Source organism: Sceloporus occidentalis, unplaced genomic scaffold (genome assembly GCF_023333645.1).
Source record: "Sceloporus occidentalis isolate IW3139 unplaced genomic scaffold, rSceOcc1.0.p SCAF_7, whole genome shotgun sequence".
Classification (NCBI taxonomy): Eukaryota; Metazoa; Chordata; class Lepidosauria; order Squamata; family Phrynosomatidae; genus Sceloporus; species Sceloporus occidentalis.
The window spans coordinates 3,007,354-3,034,516 of NW_028316987.1; the positions used below are offsets into that span (position 1 = coordinate 3,007,354).

At 41.4% G+C, this 27,163-nt stretch overlaps 2 protein-coding genes across 2 annotated transcripts; both read right to left on the reverse strand.

Annotated features, from left to right (window-relative positions):
• On the reverse strand, positions 1-27,163 carry SGCA (sarcoglycan alpha). Its single transcript, XM_089531663.1, has 10 exons — positions 27,115-27,163; positions 24,134-24,268; positions 20,332-20,486; positions 18,087-18,159; positions 14,707-14,905; positions 14,043-14,205; positions 13,741-13,943; positions 12,363-12,389; positions 2,032-2,235; positions 1-453 (listed from the first exon to the last, which is right to left on the reverse strand). The coding sequence occupies exons 1-9, from the start codon at positions 27,152-27,154 to the stop codon at positions 2,043-2,045; spliced, it is 1,188 nt and encodes a 395-aa protein (XP_089387789.1). The 5' UTR covers positions 27,155-27,163; the 3' UTR covers positions 1-453; positions 2,032-2,042.
• Positions 10,352-11,471, reverse strand: LOC149309032 (uncharacterized). The gene has a single exon (XM_089531664.1). The coding sequence runs from the start codon at positions 11,015-11,017 to the stop codon at positions 10,352-10,354; it is 666 nt and encodes a 221-aa protein (XP_089387790.1). The 5' UTR covers positions 11,018-11,471.

Consider the following 27,163-nt stretch of genomic DNA (forward strand, 5'->3'; position numbering starts at 1 on the left):
TGGCTTCTGAACATTATTTATTCAGAGAAAGGAAACAATACAAAGAGGGAGGTCCAACTCTTTATCACCCCAAGGCAAGATGGCAGTCAAAAGTTGCATTTAATCTATACATTCGAAGCAGTTTCAACCGTCATTTTTCCAAAGAAAACTGGGAATTCTGGTTTTGTGAAATATTTAGGCATCCTACTATATATCATTAATGGTCCTACACATCCTATCCCTTTGTTAAGCAACAATAAAAGAGGATTTCACCCAGACAATCAGTATTTTTAATGCCAACCTTGCAAACATGTACAAAGAATTACCAAACAATCTCACTCACACCCTTTAATCTCAACTAAATGGGGGGAAAACCAGCAAAGCAAAATCCACCATCCCAGGATTTGTTCAATATTTCAGAAATGAGAAATGTCTTCAGCAGGAAAAAATTCCTCACGTCAAACTGGATATGACCTGTTAGAGGAAGAGAAAAGATTTTACAATCTTTGATAAAAGCACAGTTCTTCAGGCCCAAGTTCACCAGGTCTGGCATAAGCTATGAAAGGACTCCTGTAAACTGCACAAAAGGCAGACTTTTGTGCCAGATGAGATTGTTCATCTCACGATGAAACAGCAATAGCAGAAATTACTAAAGATGTACACAAGATTTACATTATTTTCCTCCTCTTTGACTCCACGTTGAAAAGATGGTTAACCTCCTTGAGATTTTTCATCTTTCGGTGAGAGTTAAGAGACCATTTTTCCTCCATCCTTGTTGAGTTTTGTGCAAATAAAAATGTACACAGAAATGGCTCTGAGTGTGAAAATGCACATAAAAATATGCAAAATCTCAAAAATCTCAGGGCTAAAACTTTATTTAAAAGTAACTTCATTCACATGTAAGAATGGCTAGTTTCTGTACAGCAGGAATTGCATGACACAATAGGATGCTGATTTAGTAAGTTATATTTTTATACTATTTTATGCTACTTTATTCTACATTTCATGCTGCATTTTATTTTATTTACTCAGGTTTTCTGGCCATTGACTGAATCAAAGATTCGCTTCATTTCACAAACAAGAATGAAGTAAGTGAAAAATTATGCTCTGGAAAGTGCATACAGTTTCTTTAAAATATTGCAACTCTTGCAGACTCTGGAAACAGCAACTGGAAGAAGCAATGCTTCTTTCCTCTCTACGCTGCCTAGTATTTCATATTATAATGGGATCAAAATCTACAAAAAGGGTCTTTGCCAGGTTACATACTAGAGAGTTAAGTAAATACCTGGAAGAAGAAGATGAGAAGTATAGGATACTATCTTTTCTTTCTCATGCTGAGAATTATTGAATGTAACACTGAAAGGAAGAACTTACTATTTAGTGCTAGGCCATTGTTTCTCCTAGTCCCATCTACATTCCTGTACCATCCTTTGTTCATATCAATTTGTGTGAGCTTAAATTATAGAAGGACAGGCTTTCATTGAACACTGAGGGAAACTTCTTAATGGCAAGTGCAATTTGACAATGAAATCACAAAACCAGGTCCAAAACATATTGCAGAAATAATCCATTTTGAGACCACTTTAACTGCTCTAACTCAATGCTACACAATTCTGGGAACTGTAGTTTTGTGAGACATTTGGCCTCCTTTGTCAGAGAGCTCTGGTGCTACAATCAACTACCAATTCCCAGAATTCCCTAGCACTGAGCCAGAGCAGTTAAAGTGGTCTCAAACTGAATTATTTCTGCAGTGTGTTTTGGACCTTAGAGAAAGTGTGGGAGCTCCTTTGCAGGAGGTCTTCAACCAAAATGCCATTCGATGGGAATTGTTGAAGCTCTGAATTGTCTTCAAGATGCAGGGGATAAAACTGAAAATGTTATTTTTTGGACCAGATCTTCTTGACCACTCTGGCTGGTGAACTGAATAAACTTTGCTACAAAAAGAAACTTTTTCAAGCTCCAGCAGGACAAGGGGTTGATACTAAATGGCCTACAATGTCCCCTCCCATGTTTATCATTCTAGTATTATGCAGTATTAGCGATGGTACCAACCTGGTCAATGTTCACTGCTGAGCCAAGATGAGAGGCACCTGGGCACTGTCATAGCGGCTGCTTTGCATGGGATTGGTCCTCTCGCCTGTGCGGACGTTGAACATGGGCAAGGTGGAGAGGGGCCGGGGCACATCTCTACTGCCAGCCATTTGCCTCAGTTCCTCTGTGTTGTCATGAATCGTGTGATGATGTACCATCTGGATGCTGAGGAAAACAAAAAAGAAAAGTTGTTGAGAGACAGAGAAGGAAAACCTGAGTTTTCCAGAGCTTCTTTCAATGGATCTCATACATAAAAACTAGCACATGCAAACTTTAAGCAATTTGGCACCCATAAGTGGAAGGCCACATTATCTTTCTGATGAAGTGGGTCCAAGTTCATAAAAGTTTATACGAAAGCCAGTGCTCAGATTCAGTTAGGGATGCATGAGAATTTAATTTCAGTTCAATTGGGATAAGAATTTACTCAAATTTTCAAATTTCTAATGAATGCGGGAGAAAACAAAACAAACATGATCCATCTGGACACAGAGTTTTTAGTGCTTAACTCTTCATTACCAGGCAACATTGAACCCCTGTGTTCATTACCATGTTACTTATGAATTAGAGTTTCTGCTTCTTTTTCTGCTGAGAGGGTCCTCATCTTTAATATCTGTTTGGCAAGCAGGTACAACATAGGCCCCTCTAAGCTTGCGAGTAGCTATGCATCTTGAAGTGTAGCCAGTAGAGATGGATGAGAATGTCATTTCCATTCAGTTTTTCCAAATCTACAAACATCCACAACTTTCTTCATATAAAAGATGGCAGGGGGCTTCTCTTTAGGTGGACAGAACTGAGTGTGAGCCAACTATATAATTTTTTTGCTTTCACACCATCCTTATTGTCTGGATGCAGTGAAAGACAGGATGTGGGTGAATAAACTGAGGCTTAATCCAGACAAGGAGAAAATGCTGTTGGTCAGTATGAAAAGCAACCTGCGGTTGGGATCACAGCGTGTTCTGGATAGGGTTGCATTCCCTCTGAAAGACCAGGTTAGTAACTTGGCAATACTTTTGGACCCAATGCTGCTCCTGGAAAGCCAGGTTGCTGTGGTGGCCAAGAGTCCGTGCCCAGTTTGGGCTGGTGCACCAGCTATGCCTTTTACTGGGGAAGTCAGATCTGGCCACAGTAGTTCATGCCTTAGCCATCTGGCTGCCTTTGAAAAGTGTTTAGAAGCTGCAACCAGTGGAAAATGAAGTACTGAGTGTGTAAGTTTAAAGCCCATATAACACTAGTATTGTGAGAAATGCATTGGCTTCCAAATTCCTTCTGAGCTCAATTCAAGGTGCTGGTTTTGACTTGCAAAGCCCTAAATGGCTTAGGACCAGGATATTTAAAAGACAGCCTTCTTCCATGTAAGCCAGTCAGATATTTGAGATCTTCAGAGGAGGCCCTGTTGCATGTCCCAACAATTCATGAAGTTAGGTTGATAGGTAGATATAACAGGGCCTTCTCTGTAGCAGCTCCCCAACTGTGGAACTCCCTACCCAAGAAAATTATACTGGTTTAATGTCTTTTAAGCTTTTGGTGCACCACCAAGATAGTGCTGTTCCACATGGCCTTTATTGTCTGAAAATGATCTATTTTAACTGTTTTAAAATTGGATTTTAGGACTGTTTTAGGACTGGGTTTTAGGGCTCCTAAAATTTTTAAAATTTTTAATGTGTTTTGAAAATGTTTTTACTTTTGTATTGTTTTTTATTTGTTCATCACCTCAGGGAGTCCTTGATAGCTGGCTGGCAATACAGAAATACTTTAAATAAATTAAATAAATAAATCCACCCTGCCCACCCACACTCCATTTCAGACATTGTTATATGCATTATACATCATTGCTCCTTGTCTGGGAAATACTCTTATTTATTTGGTTAATTACTGGTTTCAAAAGTTCTGAAAATGTTTGGGAGAGAAAAAACCCACAACCAAACCAAGTAGCAAAGAGACCAGAGATGTGAGTTAAACTTCAGGGAGTGTATTCGTGACATCATAGAGCATTAAACTGACATCACAGAATACTCAGCTGTGTGCCTATGGCAACCAGCTAAACCAAGATACACAAAACACCTCAGTGAGATAGGCAGGCTTTATTTGCCTCGCAGCAGAGTACCATCAACTTGGGATCCTCCATGCTCCCAGACATCCAATTGTGAAGTATTGCTGAGGGAGCTTCAAAAGAGATATTAGACGAGAGACACTCAAGAGAAAGCAGCTCTTCATTCTGGACCCCCCACTAGTCAAGGCAAGAAGTGGGTGGCTGAATGAACCAACGAGTCAAGCTGTGAACGGAGATCATAGGAGCCACGTAAGCTGAGAGCCGTGGTAGACACGTGTAGACCGTACAGACTGATAGGAAGTAACAAAGGAGCAGCTTTTCTCCTGTGTTGATTTTTCTTTATATCAGCAAAGGAAGGAAGAGGGGAGAGAGACTTTTCCTTCCAAATAGATACCAGGACAGGTCCAAGTTGCCAGAAACAACTGATACAACTGAGAGCTAAACTGGAGGTCTTTTCAATCTGGACCACATGATGGAGTCAAACAAATTTCCAGAGGATTCTCCGATAGGAGAATCTGACTTGGATTCAACCGACGTGGACTCAGCTCCAGGATCAGAAGATAATGAGCCACCTGATGTTTCTGAGAATACTCAGTCAGCAGATTCTGTGCAGTCCCCTACCTTAGTGGATCCTTCACTGATGAGAGGCAGACGCCGTACTAGAACAAGCAGAGTCATGGCTCCCAGTCCAAGCCAAAGGGCTGCTCGGCAGCTTAATCAAACAAGAGCCACTGCACCCAAGCTGCCAACCACCAACCTTTCCTTGCTGATCTTCACAGCTGTGGCCACCTGCCGGAGGAGGTCTGGCCTCTCCATGCAAGCTCTGAAGAAAATGTTGACCAACATGGGCTACGACATGGTCAAGAAGAAACATTATTTCCTCAGGGCCATCAAGAACATGGTGGACAAAGGACAGCTCTGGCAAGTGAAAGGGAACGGAGCCACAGGTTCCTTCAAGGTCAACCCTGACTTGGGGAAGAAAAAGCACCAGCCAAAGGTGCGAGGAAGAGGCCAGAAGGCAAAGGATTCGACTAAGAAAAAAGATGGGGCAGCCAAGCCTAAGAATGCCAGGAGCAGCACTGCCAAGAAGCAAGGGAAAGTGGAGTCCTCCAAGAGAGTCTCCAAGAGAAGCAGAATCCCATCCCTTCAAGCTGTTCCAAGTCAGGTCAAAGTGTGAAGGATGCCTAATCTGTCCTCCGGAGTGACTTCTGCATCCTAAGAATAAATAAAACAACCCCTGTATTTAAAATTCACCAGTGTTTCTCTCTCTGTGTTTTTTTTTTTAATGAAAACAAGAAGGTGGAACATGGAACTCCAGGGGTGGAGATTAGAGATGAGTGAATATATTTCTTCATGTGTGTCCATGTGTGTGTGTATGTTCACATGTGCAAGAGGAAGGGAGGGTGAGGTTGAGAGAAAAAAATAATTGTGCAATAAACAGGTGAAATTCATTGGAAAAACAAGCATTAGAGGTACCAGATTTACCTTCGGTCTATCAGGTAAAATGTACAGCTAATATCACAAAGTGAAGGCAGAGGAAATGTAACAGAGAAACATAATACCATTTAAAATTAAATATCAGGAAAAGGAAAGAAAATTATTTATTACCTAACTGGACTGAAACAAGGGAAAGCTTTCATGTTTGTTAATGATAAGGCTCAATCAGTTTCTCAAGAAGCCAATGAAAAGACATCAGACACTGGAAATATAGGGATCTTTTAACCTGTCTGCTAAAATGGATGCGAAGATTTTATAGTCCACATTGGTAAGAGAAATCGGCCTATAGTTTTTTATATTAGTGTGATCTTTTTCTCCTTTGGGGATGACTGTTATCAATGCTTCTTTCCATGTTTCAGGAATACCATGTTTGTGTATTTCATTTATTGTTTGCTTTAATGGTTCTAACAGTTCTTCCTTTAATTTTTTATAATAGATTGCTGATAACATGGTGTCAAACTGCATTATTTCAACAGTGCAGATGCAGCCTAAATGTGCACAACACTCACTTTACTATAGTTTTTAATGGGGTTTTCGGGCTATGTGGCCATGTTCTAGAAGAGAATGCCATTCTCTGAAGATGCCAGCCACAGATGCTGGCAAAACATCCGGAAGAAATCCTTCTAGAACATGACTAAATAGCCCGAAAACCCCACAAAAAACTATAGATGCCGGCCATGAAAGCCTTCAACTCCACTCACTTTACTGTTGCCATATCACCAGCATGTGACTTCATAGATCCCACACATATGTCACAATTGACTAGGAGTTAGCTGGCATTGAGGCTTAATTGTTCTCATGTCACTGTCATGTGTTTTAGCCATAGTTCTGTTCCATGCCATATGCACATTAATCTGCATTTTTTTCAGAATAATTACTGTTAAATGTATTTAACTGCAGGTTGAGGCTCTCTTATCTGAAATGCTTGGGAACAGAAGTGTTTTGGATTTTACATTTATTTTGGAATATTTGTTTTTAAATAATGAAATATCTTGGAGATGGGAACCAAGTCTAAACTTGAAATTCATTTATGTTTCATATACATCTTACAAACATAGCCTGAAAGTAATTTTCCACATAATATTTTAAATAATCCTGTGCATGAAACAAAGCTGGTGTATACTGAACCATCAGAAAGCAAATGTGTCACTAGCACAGCCACCCATGGGGACGGTTTTGGTTTTTGGAGTATTTCAAGTTTCGGAATTCCAGATAAGGGATACTCAACCTGTATTTTAATACATATTTAGATTGTCTCTTGAAACACATATTTAAATGTATTTTATTTAAATTCTCCTTTCAACTGACAATAACTATGTCACAACATTCAAAGACCACAGTCTGGGGGAATATCTAAATTCTATCTACACACCACTATAAAATGTGCAAATCAAGTTATATTTGGCATTCACATAGTCTCAAGTAGAAGAGCCAGTTTAGTGCAATGGATAACAACAATGAACTATGACTGGGAGACCTGGGTTCAAATCCCACTCAGCCATGAATGTCAGTCATATTATCTCCTTGTGTCATCATATTATCTCTCAGCCTAACCTACATTACAAGATTGTTGTGATGATGAAAATGGGAAGGAAAACCAGATATGCTTTTTGGTTAGATTTTCAACACACAGGAAGACTTCAAAATCTTTTTAAAGCACCCTAAACTGAGACCAAAAATATAATGGAACCAGTGCAGCTGAGCATGGCACAGGTGTAAACTAAGGCTGAAATTCATGACTGCAGTTATAAATGCATAATTGTAATCAGTTATGCATTCATAACTTATTTGTATTCATGTTTCCTACATACATAACAGTGTAGGGAATACATAGGGATTGTATGTAAAAGCCCCACAGTTGTGATTTACCAGGCAGCAACTGCTGTGAATGATAGGGGACTGTTCTTCTATCAGCTGGGATGCAAGAGACTGACATTCTGAGACAACATGGTGTAGTAGTTTGAGCACTGAAATAGGACTCTGGAGATAAGGTTTGAATCCTTGCTTAGCCACAGAAAGCCTCCAAGAGACAGTAGCATCACTGGGTGGTGTGGACCGCAGCGAATGACACCACAGAAGGATGGTGGCACCCCAGAAGGATGGTGACACCAGGCCAGCTCTCCAGACTTTTCGGGCCACCCGGACCCCATGTGAAGGGACTCCAAACACTGTGGCTGCTCCCCAGGAGTATGAAGGGTATTTCCATCAACACATGCGTTCCCACACACCCCACATACAAAGACTGACATTCCCACCCCTTTGCTCCAGCAATTTCTGGTGCAAGAAGGAACTGCAACAGTGGCCCTGCTTTTGACTGTCACACCAGAAATCACTTCAGGGAGGAGGTTGGGAATGTGAGTCTATTGCATCTCAATTACCAGGAGAACAGATCCCTATTTCTCACAGCAGCTGCTGCCCAGTTAATCAGGACTGGGAGGGGGCATCTGGCCAGGAGATACTACTTGACTACATAATTATGATAGTTACATAGTTAAGTAGTTGATCTAGAATACTGGGCTACGTTTCTGTCTACTTGTCACCACAACACGCAAAAGTAGCTGGGCAGATTTTCATCCAATTTGGAGGAGATGTTTGCGATGATCTGACTTAAAATATAGGCCATATGGTTTACTAAAATGATCACTTGGGAACACTGGGGGCACCCCAATTATTTTGTTTCCTACAGAGCAGTTTGGCACATCATTTGAAAAATTTAGATCAAAAATATTTTTAATACTTCTGTTATGCTATTTGAAATTATATAACTATATAAAGAAAATATATTTAGAGAGATTTTTATATATCTAAATAAAGTTCTACTATACATATGAAAATAAAATTTAAGTTTCAATAAACAAACAGTGGGTTTTCACCAAATTTAATGGGGGTACATAGCTCACTTTGGAAGGGTTGTGGGCAAAGACTCCAATTAGTTTTCATTCAGATTATGGTGTGCTTGGTGTCAGATGGATAGAAGACTGCTTTCTTAAAGGCAACTGAAACCAATGCACATTTTGAGGAATGGTTGAGCCCCAGGAGAGATAGATCGCCTCCAGAGCAATAAAAAGTGAACAGTCATTTAAAAATGGTTAATGATTATCCCAAACAGCACTGGATACTATAGCTGGCATAATGTCTAGTCCCAGATAATTCAGAAGCCATCTTCAAAGGCAATCTCATGTATAGCACATTAAGGTACTGTAGTCTAAGCCACAAGCTTTGATCATCCACTGATATCTTCAGCTGTGAGAGGGCATTATTCACAAAGCCATGGCAAAACAACCTGCCCATATACTGCTTAAAACTATTATTACATCATAATATAAGCTGGGCTCCAGAACAAGAAAATGTCCAATCCTTATTGCTATTGCAGTGTGCCTTCAAGTAATATCCAACTTATGATGACCCGGCCTAAAGCAAACTTAACATGGGGTTTTCTGGGCAAGATTTGTTGAGATGGGATTTGATTCAGAGGCTGAAAGAGTTTGCTTTGCCCAAGACTTCACCCATGGTCCACAACAACACAACACTATCTCACCAGATAGTATATGGGGAGGGGGGAGAAAATTAATTGAATGCCCCTCTTTTTTCCCTTCTGTTATGCCAACAAGGAGCCCAGTAGGGTTTTGACTTTAAAGGATTGTCTTGCTTGTGAACAAGTGGTTTTCCATGACTGAGCAGAAATTTGAACCTGGTCTCCCAGGTCCTCTATGCACTAGTGTGGGGCAGCCCAGAGTTCCCTAGCTCCAGAGCTTCTCTTACATTCCCCCATTGCAAAGGCCCTCTGTTCAGATGCCCAGCAGCTGACCGCATGCACATCTTGCTCTGCTGCCCAATGAAGTTGCCACCACTGCAGGTCACTTCACTCTGAGGTCAGAACAGGGTGGCCAGCTTCAATCACATGCTTGGATGCCTCGTTCTGACCTCAGAGCGAGGGACTGGTGGCACCTGGGTGACAGAGTGAGACCCATTTCAAACAACCTCCTGGTATTGGAATGGAGGGCTCTGAATATTCCCAGAATATCTAGCATAAATAGTAAGTTATTTTAATGTGTGCGAACAGTGTTATACTCTAGTTCTGGTGCTGAACAGGTTGGCCATCATTTGGCCTGTTTGCACCGGAACCAGGGTGTGAGCCACGCGTTGTTTGGTCTCTCCACCAAGAGGATGGGGAAGTCTGTTTTATTTGGCCTGGGCAGACAGCATTCTGGCTCTGATCCAGCCCTTACTCTGGAAGATCTCAAGGGAAGGCTGCAACCACTATTGCACTGGACAGGATACCACTTCAAGAGGCCCTTTTCCAGGAGTAGTAGCCAGTGGGTAGTTTCAGAAAAGCATGTATGATGGACATACTAAAGACAAGAAGCTCCTTGTAGCATTCTAAAAACACTTGGTAAGAGGCCAGTCAAATATGAGTAGGGGGCACAGTCACCTACCATCTGATTCCAATAAGATTATTTTGGCATCTGAGCTAGAAAACACCCCCCCCCTTTCTAATTTGAAGATGAATGGATGGTCAGAGAGACAGACTGATGAAACACACAAATGAGATAAATGACCCAGTTGTTTTGCAGCCCATACTAAAAAAAGTTGCAACAAATGTGCATTTGGAGACCCTTTTAGACCTTTCTCATGTCTTCTGAATTAGAATTGCCCTGGTCTCCCAGGTCCAAATAATAGGCACAAAATTAAGTCAGCTGAAATTATGGCATTTATTTTCCCTTTCACAGAGCTTCAGCTGTGGAAACTTCTTTCCATCAACATAGGACTGCTCAATTCAGAGGGATCTGATTGCCTTAGTTTGCTCTTCTCACTCTTTGATTTTCTCTGTTTCCTTCTCTTGGAAGTTTTCTTCTTCATAAAAGCTGCCATTGACTTTCTCTGCCTCTTCCTCTTCCTCCTCCATCTCTTGTTCTTCCTCCTTTTCATCGCCTTCATCATCATCGCACTGATGGCATAGGAGCCTGTAAGTCCATGGCCAGTCAACTTCTTCAACAAGCCCTTAGCCACCAAGGCCCTCAAGACCCTTTTGAAGTAAGTCTTCCTCTTCTCAAGATCATAGCCGGTGGCGGCAACACTCTTCTTCAAAGCCTGCAGGGATATCCCAGAACGCTTCTCGGTGGAGGACACCACCTGGAAAATAAGCTTGGAGACACCGCGTTTGGGCCAAATATATTTCCAAGGGAAAGAAGGCTTGTTGGGCTCTTGACTTTTGGCCATTGACTTAGATTTCGGTCTTAAATTTAGGCCAGAACAGGATGGTTTAGGTTCATCAAAGTCCTCATTTTCTTGTCCCTTTGGGATGAAGATGTCTGAAGATGATGATTCAGAATTCGCGTCATCTGAGCAGTCTGTATTTTCCAAAGGGAAAGCCAATGGAGTTTTGTTTATGGTACCCATTACTCCTCAAATGTGGCTTCAGTTGCTATTTCATCACCTTGTCCTACATTCCAAATACTTGCTTAGCTTATCTCCTTTTATCTTCTGTTCAGTTCCCAAATCCTTCAGAGTTCAAGGGCCTTTGGGTGAGATGTTTTTCCCAAGAGACCCTGGTTGGTGTGCCTCACACAGCAAGGAAGATGTTATGTGAAATCCCTGGGCAAGGCAGTTGTGATTAGGTCACCAACCTTTGCCAGGAGTTGGGGGAGGAGCTTGAACTAAATGGTTGCCATGAGAACAGTCTGGTGAATTGTGGGATCACAGTCACCCTGTGATACCTGTGTACATTTGCATCTGCATGGATACATCCTTGGTGATGGCCTTGCCCATAGCATGGACTAGATACTTTTTAAGGCAATAATTCCTAGAATTCTCCAACCAGCATGTCAAGTGTCCATGCTTTCTGGGGGATTCTGAGAACTGTAGTCTAAATGGGGGGGAAATTCAAAGCATGAAATAGAGATTGGTTGTGAGAGTTTGATCAACAGACAGAATCAATCCATCCAATAACTACAGCTCATAACATTACATACTGTATATACTCATGTATAAGTCTAGCATTTTTAGTCAAAAATTGATCCTAAAAACCTGGGTTGACTTATCCACGGGTCAAAGTATGTACTATACTTTAACTCTTATCAAAAAAGGAACCATCCCCTGGTGAAAGGTGAAGCTTAATCCCTTCTCAGAGCATCTAAATGAAGCATCAACCCCCTCTACTATCTCATTCATCCAACTTAGGGTGAGCAGAAATAGTTATGTTTGTCCAAAAAAATTAAGTTTTTAGCATCGTTTTCCTTTGCTTCATCCTTTACATCTTTTGTTACACACCACTAAGTTTTACCCTCAGCTTATCCATGAGTATCAAAATCCATAATTTTGGCCCCAAAACTTGCCCTTGACTTATACATGAGGTCAACTTATAGTCAATTATATATGGTAACTCTATGGCAGTTTTCTCCAACTCAGTGTCCACTTTATGGTTTAGACTTCAATTCCCATGACCCCATCACACATGGCCATATTGGCTGGGAATGATGGGAGCTATAGTTTGGCCCACCTTAGACAATGCTTTCCTATGGTTAGATCCATATTTAGAATAGTATTGTTTAGTTTTACAAGACCTCCTCACTTTTGCAAGGATGCAATACAAGGTGCAAAGAAATACAAGGTTGGTGAGACTGATATGGGGAAAGAGATCTCATAAATAATGGCTCAGTGGGAGAAAAATGGATTATGAGGTCACATTTTTAGAAAATCAAGTGTCAGTGAAAATACAAAATGCTCATGTGAAAACCCAACTTACTCTGAGGTCTTCAAGTCCCTTTTGTTCCTGAAATGAAAAAAGCTGGGGTTAGACCCAAAGGAACAAACTCTTTTCTTTCTCAGTAGTAATTCCAGAACCTGGAAAATTATTTCTAATTATTATTGGTACTTCTAGAATCCATTAACCAGAATGGCCGGGGGCAATCCTGGCTAGCAGTCTCTAAGAGCACCAAAATTAATTTTCCCCATCTCTGGACTTAGAACCATGATAGGACAATATTGCAGCTGATCCTGTTTACCAGGTACAGGCCCATTTCACGAGTACATCAGTTTCTCGTATTTGCCTTTGGGGAGATTTAATTTCATCAGTGGCATCATTCCACCACAGAGAATGGATTAAAGAATACTGAGTCAGTATGTTTATAAAATTATTTCACTGGCAGGCAAGAGTACTGAATGCTCATTGTTACCAAGATATCATTGTTGCCATAGAATTGTTTGGATACTTAATTTGTAGAATTAAAATCACAGATCATTTCAAAATCCAGGTTGTAGGTAAAAATAAATTTAAGTGAAATGTGCACCTTCTGCAAAACTCACCCTCATGTGATGGAGACGGTGGTAATTGTAGTCCAACACATTTGGAGGGTGCCAGGTTGGAATATCCCTTCTATAGTGTCTGGCAGCCACCTCATTTTAATACAGCCTTAGTTCGCTTCAATCAGGCCTCAGAATTTCTCCAGATTTGACTTAGCATTCTGGAGTCTAAACTCACATACAAAATACATGAGATTTCTGCAGAAGGCTCTAACGCTCCTGTTTTTTGTTCTCATGAACACAACCTTTACCATTTAATGTACTTGTTTTTTCTTTCAGTATATTATTATTATTATTATTATTATTATTATTATGCTTTATTTATTTAGTATAGAGATGAGTGGGGCCTAAATACCCTAAAGGCATCAGATCCTATCTGAACTTGGAAGCTAAGCAGGGTCAGTACTGGTTAATACTTGGCTGGGAGACTGCCAATGAATACCAGGTGCTGTAGGTTATATATCAGAGGAAGTAGCAAAACCACCTCTTGTCTAAGTATTACTTGTCTAAAAAAACCCTATGAAATTTGTGGGGTCACTATAAGTGAACAGGTGATATGAAGGCACATACACACAGGCAGAGATGGGTATTCTGCAGCCCTCCAGATGCTGTTAAGACTGCAACTCCCAAAATTCCTTATCATCAGCTATATTAAGTTTACTGGGAGTTGCACTGGAACAACATCTGAAGGACCACACAAGTCCCACCTGTTTAAATACATACAAGGCTGCTTTGGGGATTGTCTACCTGCTCCCACACATAGCAAGCCAGAGAATAATACTGGTCTTGAACCTCCTTGAGAGGACACATGCTTAACTTACACGCCTTCTCGTCTGCAGCACATAATGTAGGCCAGGATGAGACAGAGGAGAAGCCCCAAGAGGAAGGGAAGGAGGAATGTCAGCAAGAAGTCATAGAAGAATACGCGATCAGAGACATCATCTGGAGGATCAAATTCACTGCCCTCCTCCAATATCCCATCTCCATAGATAGGCACCGTGACATTCTTACTCATGGGGCCTGTCTGCAGAATGTTAAAAGGGAAAAGACTGGGAGAGTGAACACCTTACTCCAAGTATTTTTATGCATCCTTATCCCCAATGTCGCCAGCATTTTCTCTCACCAAGGTAAGGTTGCACCAGTCAATTTGGAATCGAGGGCTGAAGCTGTCATAACATGAAATGATGGGCTGCTGCTCCAATTTGCACCGAAAAAGGTTGCTAGGGGACTTGGCCTCAGTTAAGCACTCTGTGAATGGATCCTTGGAACCCACCTTGACATAAACCCTGCAAGGAAGAAGGAATGAAAAAACACAGCATAGTGAGAAAAGAAAATGTAACTGCCCTAAAGGAATCTTGAAAAATCAACAAGCAGGGCAAAATCTTGACTGTAGTTTTCTAAAATTGTTTTTTGGACTACAATTCCCATAAACTCTGGGAACTGTAGATTGCAAAAAGTGAGCCCTTGGTATCTGCTGAGGTCTGGTTCCAGTAGCCACCCCCCACCCCAGCGGATACCAAAATTCATTGATGCTCAAGTCCCATTAAATACAATGGCATAGTAAAATGTTGTCCCTTATATAAAATGGCAAAATCGAGGTTTGCTTTTTGGAATTTATATATATTTTAAATATTTTCAAGACATGAATGTTTGAGTCTGTGGACAAAGAATCCATGGATATGGAGGGCCAACTACAACTATTCCACCTTTCACCGCATAGCATTTAAACATTCACAAACACACACACACACTTCCATTTCCATAGCAAAGAATCTCTAATCCCTTACCCTTCCTTTCTGTTTTCAATTGGCAAAGGTACACGGCCTCCCCGGTCCAAAGCTGAGGTAATATTGACCACAGTCAAACCTTCTTGCTCCCACATGCTGTCCACAGCTTGCTGAAAAAGCTCCTGAGAATCTATGGGTAGCATTTCCTCCACATCCCAGTTCTTCACCAAGAAGTCAGCTTGATATGGCATCTCTCCATCTACACAGAAACAAGGGACAACAGGAAATTAGACTGCAAAGAAGAAGTACCACAAGAACCAAGCTAGACCTCCAGGCTGGCTGCAATCGCTTCAGCCCATCTACCCTCTGTAAGGGCATCCTATGTAGGATGAATTACTTAACACCCCCCTCTATATACACACACAAAATAAAATGAGTCTCCTTGTCTCTTGACAAGTCTATGTCTTTCAAAAACCCTTGAACTCCCTGCACATGTGTACAGATATGTCAGACCTCACAATCTCAGCCAGGAGCATCACTAAGGTGGTGCAGAGGGTGTGGGTCACACCAGGTAACACTGCTTCCCAAACATCTGCCTATTGATAGAAATGGTCTGTGATAATTACTGTGTGCCTTTAAAATGCTGAAGAGATAATCTGAGTGGGACAAGGTTCAGTGGAAAGAGAAAGTAGAGCCCGAGTGTGTGTGTGTGTGTGCGCGTGCACGCATTTTTAAAAAATGTATGAGTATATTAATACAGTTGCCCTCCATTTTCGTGGAGGATCCATTCCAGACCCCCCCAGTGAAAATGGAAATCCACCAATATTCAAGCCCATTGGTTTGAGTCTTGCCATGCCTCTGTGTGCACGCACTCCATTTTATGTCCCTCCGTTTGCCCCTCACACATAATCAAGGGACGCGGATTCAAATTCTGCACCAATGGAGGGACAACTGTACAATGTAATACCTTACATATCTACAAATATTTACTTCCTATTACAAAACTGTACTCACCTATTAATGAAATATACATACATAATATTTCCATTATATATTGCCCCTCCCATCCACTGTGAGACCGGTATTTCCTGTTCCTTTTTCTCTCATGTGGAAGATCATTTTAACTGTTTCCTTTTACCCCTTCCTCTCCTCAACAAACTCAGTCACTATTCTCCAGTTACTAAGCAAACCTCTTCTTTCAACTGATCAAAATAAAGCATTCTTTTTCCCATTATTAAGTCAAACTCTGATATATTTTGTTTCCATCTATTATCTTTCGCTTTTAGTATTTTTTTAAATCTTACCAAATTTGCACTTTAAACATATGAAACTATGTACATGTAAATACATTCAGGCGGTGCACATGATGTTGCAATTTAAAAGTATAACTTTAGTTTTGCTAGCTGTTTTATGTCATGACTACCACAATTACATTCCACAACATACAGGAATTACAATTTATAAGTAACATTAGTACAACAAACATTGTAAGGATTCTGCATGGTGTAGTATGGTATGGGAGGAGGTTTAGGGGAGAGAGTCACACCATAAGTTACAACACCAGATGATGCCAACCCTAGTGATGCCGCTGACCTCAGTTCAAACAATCTCTCTCAAAATACAGAGGCCTGGGATAACCCAACTTGACAGCTCTGTTCTGAGACAGAGGCAGAGCAGATGAAGTGGGGTATAAAATCTTATTCCAAAATGAACCCTGTGGGAATCTTTATGGTATGATGGTAAAAGAAAAAATTGACATACAAAGTGCTACAACAACAGTTTCTACAAAACCTGGATTTACCAACCTACTGAGACACGAAAACTACCAGCTATTGTTGCTGATGGTCATTCATACATGTTATATCTGTTATGTCTCATTCTATACACTTTAGGAACTGCATAAATGGATTAGACAAAGGTCACTGGATGCAGATGATGGAAGTTGTGGTCCAACACAATTGGGTGTGCGCCAGCTGGGAAAAGCTAATCTGACCTCACATTTGGTCTCAAAAATTGGACAGATGCCCTTGGCTTTTCTTCATAACTTGCCACTTAAGCACTCACTGGCTTTGTACAAGATTACATAATGCAATATGCTTACCTCTGATCAATGTATCTAAGCATCACCACATCTTGTAGCAATCAATTCCATACCTACTTTGTTAGGTGAAGAAATATCTCCTTTTCTCTGTTGCCAATCAGTTTTCCTTTTATCCTGCTCCAATATTACAAGAGAAGGTTGGGGGAATCTCTGTCCACACACTGTTCAAAAATTTATAAACCTCTTACATTGATCTTTTAGTTGTACGTTTTACTGAACTAAAAGACCTCAAGTGTCCCAATGCAAAGTCTCCCAATGCTTTGATCATTTTTTCCCAGTACAGGTCCTATTACCTCCTTTTGAGATGGTGCAATAATATTCTAAATATAACCATGTAATAACCTGGTACAAGGACATGAGATTCTTGCTGTGTCTTTTATTCCCAAGTTCCTTTCGTAATACTGAATATGAAGTGTGCACTTTGTGATACAGCATCACATTATGCCTGGGATTTGCAGTCTGCAAACCCCATGATTCCATAGGATAGAACCATAGCAGTTAATGGGGAATCAAAGCATTATAACTGTGTAGTGTGAATGGAACCCTAGTCCCAATGAAAACAGTGAGATGCCATTCTGAGCAAAGCTGCATAGGAGTGAGTTGTAAATAGCCAAAATTCTGCATCAGACACATAGCTATGATGTTGTGGCTTTATTCCATCACTCAATCTAACCCCCAAAATTCAGGCAGTTCTACCAAGGGATGGATTTTCATGGCAATGACAAGTGGGGCACTGAAGCTGTCTTATTCCTTTCTGCCAATAAGTGGCAGTGCAAAGACCAGAAGCAGAGAGCTGTTCCAACTCTCATCACACCATTACTCACTGGTGGACACAGGGCTGGACACATAATCCTTCAGCGTCACACTCACCAACACCGCGGGTCTCCATCCTTTGGTACAGCTGCCTGGATTTTAAGGTGGGGTTTGGGAGCATTTGCAGTCATGGCAATGGTCTGTTGTTGTGTATCTCCAAGTCATTTTTGATTTATGGTGACCCTAAAGTGAACCTATTGTATGGTTTTCTTAGCAAGTTTCTTCAGAGGGGTTTGCCATTGCCATCCTCTGAAGCTGAGAGAATGTGACTTGCCTAAGGTCACCTGTGGGTTTTTAATACTCAAGTGGGGAATCAAGACTTTGATCAGCACAGTTGAAGGGTATGAAAGTGAAATCATAGTGTCAGAATTGTCTAGTGTGAAGGGGCCCTGGGGAGGCCACATACAGTAATTTTGTTTTAAACCATATCAGAAGCAGCATCTCTACTAAAGGTAAATTAGAAAGGCAAAACTGATAGAGAGGGGTGAGCATGCAGCATGTTTTGTGTGAAGGATGAAACAGTTACCTGGAGATGATAAAATATTGATGATCATTGTTTGCCTCACAGTTTCATAGGTGTACCTGTTATATGCCATCACCTGCCACAAAGAAGAAAAGAAGACTTGAAGGCAAATAAGTAACAGGAGAATTTTCTTAATATATCCTACCACCCATCAAGAAAGAATATATACTTCCAGGTGGATAAACACGCCAAATACATATTTTCTTCTATAGACAAAATGGCTTCCACTGAAGACAGATTTATGGACTGAACTCTAAAATGCTAAACTCATAGGAATCTAACTCTGTCCTCTTTGGAGGTAGCCAAATATTTGGCATTAGAATATTTATGTATTCATGTATTTATTTGATCCATATTCCACCTTTTCCCCATGAATGCAACTCAAGGCAGCTAACGATGAAACAGCACAAAGATATAGAGTGAATAAAAGCATGAGAAATGTAAAACTCCTTTTAAAAACTTAATAATAAAATGAAATACAGCATTTAGCCAGATAAAAAGCCTTCTGTACCAAGCAAGGTAAGTTGCCAAAGACATGCCTGAACAATAAGGTCTTTGACTGTAACTTTGAAAAGTAACAAGGAGAGAGCCAACCTAGCCTTCCTCAATAGAAGGGTTGCCAGGGTAAACACAGCAAATGGCTCCTGCACCTTTAGCAGTTGGGTAGAAGAGGAATTTTCAGCAGGTGTTGCTCATTACCTAGTTGCATGACAAGCAGCACCTGCAGAAATTTCCTCTTCTGTACCACCATTAGAAGCACAGGAGCCATCAATCTGGCAACCCTACTTAAAGAATTTCTGTACCCTGGACTGGCCCCTAAGAGTGAATTTACATTATACAGTTACAGAAGTTTGATACCACTCTGACTGCCATGGCCCCACCCTATGGAATCCTGGGATATGTAGTTTGGTGAGGCGCTTCTTTGATAGGAATTCTAGGCAATCCCCTGAACTCTATCACTAGAGCTCTCTAACAGGGAATTCTAAGAACCTTATTTAAACTGGCTGGCCTCAACCTCATTCCAACTACCTTTTAAACTGGATCATGATTCGGTTCAAAGCAGTTTAAACGAGCGTGGTTCCCACTTAATCCGAATCGCTGAAGCTATTCCGAAAGGGGGGGCATGCTCTAACCCATTTAACCCATGTCTTTTTTATGCTGTTTTTTCTGCTTTTTCGCAACTAAATTGAATCGGCGTAAGTGGGAACCAAAACCGAATCAGATTCAATTTCACAACTCGGTTTTAAATTAATTGCTTCAGCACAAATGGGAACCAGATGCAGATCGGAATTGGTTTATTCAAGAGGAAATGGATGTCCCATGCCATTTCAATACTACTAATAATAATGTATTGATTTATTTCCCACCTCTTCCCTTTTGGGGATCGAAGCGGGTAACAACAGAGGTTAATACAACACAAAATAATCAAACAGAACAAACCCTCAAATCCCCCCAACCCTCACCCTCCCTCCCTGAATAAAATTACCACAATAAAACCATATATAAATATAGATCACAATAACAAGTTAAAATCAATTAACACAAGGCGACAGTGGTGAGATTTAATCAGAGAATCAGACTTGTTCTAGTTTGAACAAAGTTCAGTCTAGGAAGGCCCACCGGAAAAGAATTATTTTTATCGCCTTTTTGAAAGCCGCAAGGGAGGTCATTCCAGATTTTTGGAGTGGCAACGGAGAAGGTCCTCTGGGAAGTCATCACCAGTCTGGTTTTCCTCGACTGCAGTGAGAGAATACTACAGGGAAATTTTCATTTTCTCCCTCAGTGGGAGAAAAAAACAAGAGTAATTTGTTATCCTTGCATGTAAGGATAAAATAATTGAAGATGTACATCTCTATGACCCTCAGTATCAAATGAAGTGTAACTCATTACATGTAGCTTTGTTAATTGTGGCCCATTACATCTATACTTTGGACTGGACCTACAGTCAAAGAGAGGACTGTCCCTTTGCAGCCCTTCATACAGTAAAGGCAGACAGCCATACTACCAGATATATAAGCAAAAAATATGGTTTTGAGGTAACAGTGAAAGCCTGATGTTTCCTCAGAAATATGCTGCACCTAAACCTAGGCTAAGAATGCTCTCAAGGAATACCATGAGCAAAAATACAATCAGTCCAGTAGGGAATTATAAAATGTATAGGAATTGGCCAGTCACCTTGGAGTATTCCTTGCTTAAGAAGACCCAGTGAAATTTATGGGATCGCCATAAGTTGACAGGAAACACATACCTCAATTGTCTGTGTGCCAAGATCTTCATCTGTTGCAGACCCATACAGATACCCCATCTCAAAGGGGGTGCGTTGAATGTAGCGCAGCCACCGGGGCAAATCGGGGTGATGCAGAAGATTGGCATGGAAGGTGATGGGCACATCAGGAGGAAGGTCTGTAAAATTTCAGATCCAGATTAAGTTCAAACTGTGCTTCTGCCACCAGGGAAAGAGAGGTGTTATAAACCCCCCCCCCCAAATCTTTGAAAGACTAGAAATTAGGTTACTTGGTCAAGACTATCCCAAACCATGAATTTTAGGGTGAAATCTGAAACCTAGAGGTGCCATCTGTTGATATCACAGGGGGGATTTCAGTTTATACCCCACCATCCTGCCATCAACTGTCTGGATTCCTCTATAGGCAATCCCCAACACTGTGGCCAAATGTAAGGTTTCTACCCTTCAAACCACCAAATGTGAAAATGTCCATATGCTCACTGCAATTACAAGGGTAAGGGCTTTCCCTGATCCCTACTCCTCCCACAATATAAGGACTTCTTGTTATCTCACCTCTGGACTTTATCACACAGGGAAAATCGTGGGGTTTAAATAGCAATTAACCCATGAAAATCGCACAATCTCGATTAACATTTTCACACACATTGCAATTAAAGAGTCATTATCCTGGGAATAAACAGGCAATAAATAGCAACAAATCAGTCACAGGATTTCCTAGGATAATGGCACTTTAATCACAACGTCGTGTTAAATATTAATTGCAACTGTGTGATTTTCACAGGATAATCGCTGTTTAAACCCCTGATTTTCCCTGTGTAATAAAGGAGCTCTTCAGACCAGCCATTAAGGCCGGCCTGGGGGCAGAGTCGGGCATCACATTCAAATGATGCATGCCCTGACTCCACCCCCAGGGCGTCGTGATGCTGCATGCCACTCCACACAGCGCACACCATCCCAGCGCTCCTCTGACGCTGCATCCAGATGACACAGCACCAAAGGAGTGCCATATAGCCAAGGCGCCACAGCTTTTGCACCCTGGAAAGGCCGGCTCAGGGTCATGGTGTGTGGTTGCCACGGCTGCAATCCAGCTAGGAAACGGGCAGCATCGTGCTGTCCCTTAGGGACTGTCAGTACAGCCCCAAACTCCTCTGTGACACTGTGGGGACCATCTAAATGCCCTCAAGGTACATATGAGGATTTATGCAACCTCTGTCCTCAATGGATACCACTCTTCTGTATTCAGTGCAGCCACCAGACACCTTGTCTGAATCCAAACACTTAGACAGATAGCATTTCCAGAGGCCAAAGATATATAAAAACAAAAGTTTATTTACAGAAGTTAAACATAACACAACATATTGCTTATATAGTTTTTTTGCATTCAAAAACCTCACTCAACTCAAACTCCCATCTTTCATTCCAACCCTAATCTAACTCACATCCCTCTCCAACTCTTTTCTAACTGCACTCTGCTCAAACTCTAGGCAAACTGAGCTCCCTAATCAAACTGAATTCCTAGCTGTTATTCACCAACAGATTTATGCAAATCTCCTCCAATCAGCATTTCACCAATCAGCATTCACTTCAGCATTCCATTCCCTCCCCTTTCCTTACATTATATTCTAATATAAACAAACAACATTTTAAAAGACAAACCCATGACATCACAGCGAGCCCTGGTGATGTCACAAGGAACAGGGTGGGAGAGACAATGGCAGGATCAGACAAATAAAACCTGAAGTGGTAATAGTAAGAGAAATAATGTCTTACAAAGTCAGCTAGCTGAAAGGAAATTTATTTGTGTTAAATGTTTATTTTGGGTCATATGTTTTTGTTATATGTTTTTATTGTTTATAATAAAAAATATTTAAAAGGAAGGAAGGAAGGAAGGAAGGAAGGAAGGAAGGAAGGAAGGAAGGAAGGAAGTCTGGCAACCCTAACTAGGAATCATCTCTATATATGTGCAGATCCACTACGCAGGTTATTTAAGAAGAGCTTGGGTTAAATTCAAATGTCTGGGTTCAGCTCCACCATCTTTCCGACCACTTTTCTCTTTCTCTTACTCTGAAGGGAATGGCCAAGAAGGGATGATGGTGCTCCCAGCTTTTCAGGAATGGGCTGGAAAATGAGAAAAACGGAATATATGGAAGGGAGAAACAGGATGGGAGAACAAAAGAAAACAGTGTGTCTGTCTGTCTGTGTGTCTCTGTGTGTAGATAATTCAGAAACTTGGGAAATTTGGGTTTTTTTAGACTACAGAGGTTATCGCATACGCTTCTGCCCCTGATCTGGGCATGAGCAGGGGATGCACGTAACTGAGTAAAAACGCATTTTACTGCATGCCATACTGTCCTCAAGGTATCCAAATGCCATCGCCAAGTCTGAGCCGTCCCCGATCAGGGCTCAGTTGTCTGATTTTGCTCCACCAGAAAGCTTCCATCTTTCAAAATTCATACACCTGAGCCCTGATTGAGGACAACTTAGCACCGGGTGATAGCATGAGGATGCCTTGAGGATAGTATGGCATACAATAAAATGTGTTTTCATTTGGCCACTATTCACATCCCCTGCCCGTGCCCAGATCAGGGGCAAAAGCGTGTGTGATAAGCTCCTACGACTTTAAGAAGCACCCAAGAAGCATGGCCAGTGCTCACACTAACTAGGGGATTCTGGGAAATATTATTAAAAAATTACCCCAAGTTCTGGGACAGACTGCAGACAAGTTTTCACAGAGTGATACATAGGTACACTTTCATCTCTCCCCACCCCACCCCACCCATTATTGCCTGTAGGTCTCTTGATCCCTCAGGATTTCAGTCCTTATACCCAAAGCTTCTTCCCAGGACATCTCTTTTACCTTCCTATACTTTTTTCCTTCCCTTCCAAGTACCTTTCCTATGTTGATCCTGGAACAAAGCTTTAATCCCCATGCCTTACGGAATTTCAGCCTGTAACTGAGCTGGAAAAGTTCCTTGTTTTGAATTACGGCTCTCAGAAGCTAAGCAAAACTAAATGAATTTACTTTCTATTTACTCCTGTTGCCACCTCCTTTTCATTCCTCTGTGGTTTCTTCACTACACGTGGAGTACAGATTCCTCAAGGCAGGGATCTATCCTCTTCTTCATTATACTGATGGTTGTGGTTTGGAGAAAGACTCGGTCATACTTAGAGTAGACATAGTGAAATCAATGCTCATAACTGAGGGTGCATCTACACTGTAGAAATAAGGCAGTTTGACACCACTTTAATCACCATGTCTCCATCTGCAAGAATCCTGGGATTTGTAGTTTTGTGAGATGCCAGCACTCTTTGGTAGCGAAGGCTAAAGACCATTTATCATTCTCTTCCCATGCACCTCATTTCTTTATCAACAGCCTCAAAGAGTACAAGGCACTAGCATGAGCCACAATGCCATCTAACACCTGAACCATATGAAATTCCTCCTGACTGTTCAGTGAAACCAGACATCCATATGTATAAATGCAACTAAAAAGTTACAGTTATATCACCAAAGAAATGAAGCTAGCTAGCTAGCTCTCAATAAATTCCAGTCATAATACAATAGAGTTAGACCTTCATTATTACAAAAAGTAATTAATTACAAGTAGCTAATTGTTTTTATTTAGTTTCTTTCAAGTTCAGATTTGGATCTAACCAAAGGAGAAGGAGAAGAACATAAGGTTAAGACAATGCACACAGATAAGCAATTAACTCTGCATGCAGATGGATAAACTGGTGGACAAAAAGAAAGGAGAGAGAAACCACCATCACAGGGACAATGACAGAACAGCTTTGAATATCTTACCTTTATCATCCATGGTGGAAGGAAAGGCATCCTTGAAGCCCTCTTGTTCCAGCTCATGGACAAAGATCTCCCCAACCAAAGCAGTGAGAGTCAGAACAGGGAGACTGTCAGCCAAGCCCTGGCTGAAAAGAAGTCCTAGTAGATGAGAAAGCAGTGTGGGATTAACTCCAAAATCTTGATTTAACAATATTAAAGAGAATCATAGAGCTGGAAGGGACCAAAAGGACTATCCAATCCAACCCCCTGCCATGCAGGAATATGTAGATAATGCTAAGTTTCTCTATTGTCATACAATAATACTTTTGTCTAACTGGAAAACTTGCATATTTCTCCACTAAGAACATTACCCATGTTTTACAATTACCTGGCTGGGCATCTAGACTTTTTCAGCTTGAAATTCACAGAACACTTTGCCAGGAAAAGATCTCTTCTCCCCAAACCTGCCACCCATTCAAGCCATTTCAAACAGTATTTGTGCTGTGAAGTCAAAGGCTTTCATGGACAGCATCCATAGTTTTTTGTGGGTTTTTCAGGCTATGTGGCCAAGTTCTAGAAGAATTTATTCCTGACGTTTTGCCTGCATCTGTGGCTGGCATCTTCAGAGAATGCTGGCATGGAAGAGAGAGTGGAAAGAAAACCCTATGAAATTCATGGGGTCACCATAAGTCAACAAGTAACCTGAAGGCACGCATGCATGCACGCACGCACACACACACACAGTGACCCAGTCAGTAGTAGGCACTCACAACTACAGCACCTAGTGAGTTCCTAGTGAGCACCTTACTTCAACAAGTTCTGATACACAACTAAGTCCTTTCCTATTTTTTGGCTGAGTCTACCCTTCCCAGGCACCTATGCTTCTCACAAAGTGGAAAACCTTAAAGGCTTAGGCCTTAAACTTGGATTCCAGAACGTACAGTACTTAATGTCTCCAGGACTTCATGACAGGCCTGCTAGTTGCCACTAATGCTCAGGAATCACAGGACTCTTGGAAGAGGATATGTTGTTCCTATGCTGAAGCGAAACCCAAGAGCTCACAGCTCTCAGGCTTAGAGGACATAGGATGTGGAGGCCTTAGATTCCCCAGTGGTGTCTGGACCTGGGGTCTACTTTCTTGAGACCACTGGTTTCTCACCATCTGGGTCTGCTTCCAAGCTCCTGGGTCATGACAAATCCCAGCATCAGAGAGGAGAAGGGTGCAGAAGGTTTCTTGAGTCTAGAGAGCGGGAAACCAAAGGAAGATCATTCTCCTAGAGATTGGAGGTCGACTGAGGCAGATTCTGGTTTTTCCCCTGGACCATAAGATTTCTGATCTAAAAACTGTCACAAGAAATAGAAACAAAGGCCAAACAGCACAAATACATAGTTTTTTGTGGGTTTTTCGAGCTATGTGGCCATGTTCTAGAAGAATTTATTCCTGTCCTTTAGCCTGCATCTGTGGCTGGCATCTTCAGAGAATGCAGGCATGGAAGAGAGTGGGGGATCTGGAATGGATCCTCCACGTAAGGAGAGGGCCTGCTGTATATGTATGTATACACACACACACACACAGAGAGAGAGAGAGAGAGAGAGAGAGAGCATTTCTACTCTGATTAAATTCAGATTTTGCCAGCAGTTAGTTAAAAAAAAAGATTCAAAGATTCTACAAGTAGGTTGAATAGAAGCACTGTCTCCACCTGGTAAAATCTAAGTCCTCCTACAACTTTCTTTTCACGCAAACACTTCTACTCCATACCCTCCAATATTCCACAGCTGAAAACCAAGATACATGTGGCCAAGCAGCATCACAGTGTGGTCAAGATGGCAAAAGGTATTAATGAAGAAAAAGAAGCAAGCTAGGAAAGGCTGCAGCAGTTTGCTTTTGACTAGTGGGAACAGCAAGATATTGCCTCTTCTCCCCCTCCCCCAGTTAGTTGAGTACAAAAGTAGTTATGAACTCAGTTTGCAGCAGGCAAAGTAAACTAAGGGCAAAGGGGGAAAGTGGAGGGAAGCAAGGGAAACTGGGACATCTTTAAAGCAGGTGAGAAAATGGGACAGCAGAGGATTACTCAGGACTGTCCCTGCCTAGTAAGAACACTTGGAAGGCATGCTACTTTTTTGTGTTACTAAAAAATTTCCACTTGAGTTTGAGGTCCCTTCATTTTTGAATTTGTTGTTGTTGCTGCTGTGTGCCTTCAAGTCGTGTCTGACTTATGGTGACCCCGAGGCAAACCTATTGGGGTTTTCTTGGCAAGTAGATTCAGAGAGAGTTTGCCATTGCCATCCTCTGAGGTTGAGACAGTGTGACTTGCCCAGTGGGTTTCATTTCTGAGCTGGGAATTTCTGAACCTTGGTCTCCAGAGTCACAGTTCAACACTCAAACCACGACACCACACTGGCTCTCACTCCATTTGCCCATGCCAAAGTTTTGAATAACTTGAAAGCCTATGCACTCCTTTAATTTATGCCCCTTTAATTTTGGCCAAGAAAATATATAGCTGCCTCTGTCTTGTCATCTCCTTTTCCCTTCAACAAAACATGGCAACACAGCTGTCTCTGCTCCAAACAGCCAACAAAAGAGACAGCAGACGGACACTAAAATTAGAAGGTGTCCGTGAGTGGCGATGAAAAAGCCAACAAACTTTCTGGTCCCTAAGAATCTGAAGCATTCACTTCCCACTTTACAAAGTTTCCAAAGGGATACAGGAGGGTGAAGTTAACTTGTTCTACAAACATGTTTGTATGAGCAACAACAAAGAGTTACTCGTCTGCTTTTGAATGAAGCGTATGATTGTGTTGCCATTAATTTAAAAGAAGTTTAAAATAGCTCTCAGAGTAGTGTCTTGCCTGAGCCCCTCCCTTAGCTCTTTGGGGTCTTAAAATTAGCCCCCATGCAACAGGCAGTCTTCTCCTCCAATTCCTACAAATAGGTGGTACAGAGAAAATGCACAAGATCAAACTCTCACCTTTGCTCCAACATACAATTTACAAACAAAACTTGCCTGCGAGGAAGCAGTTCCAAATCAGGCGCTGTCCTGCCATCTTGCGAGA

Coding starts and splice junctions, on each gene's coding strand:
- LOC149309032 (XM_089531664.1), bottom strand. CDS start 11,017: ATGGGTACCATAAACAAAACTCCATTGGCTTTCCCTTTGGAAAATACA.
- SGCA (XM_089531663.1), bottom strand. CDS start 27,154: ATGGCAGGACAGCGCCTGATTTGGAACTGCTTCCTCGCAG. Junction 24,269..27,114: donor TTGGAACTGCTTCCTCGCAG/GCAAGTTTTGTT, acceptor CTCATCTACTAG/GACTTCTTTTCAGCCAGGGC. Junction 14,906..18,086: donor CAATATTTTATCATCTCCAG/GTAACTGTTTCA, acceptor GTTTCTGTGTAG/ATGGAGAGATGCCATATCAA.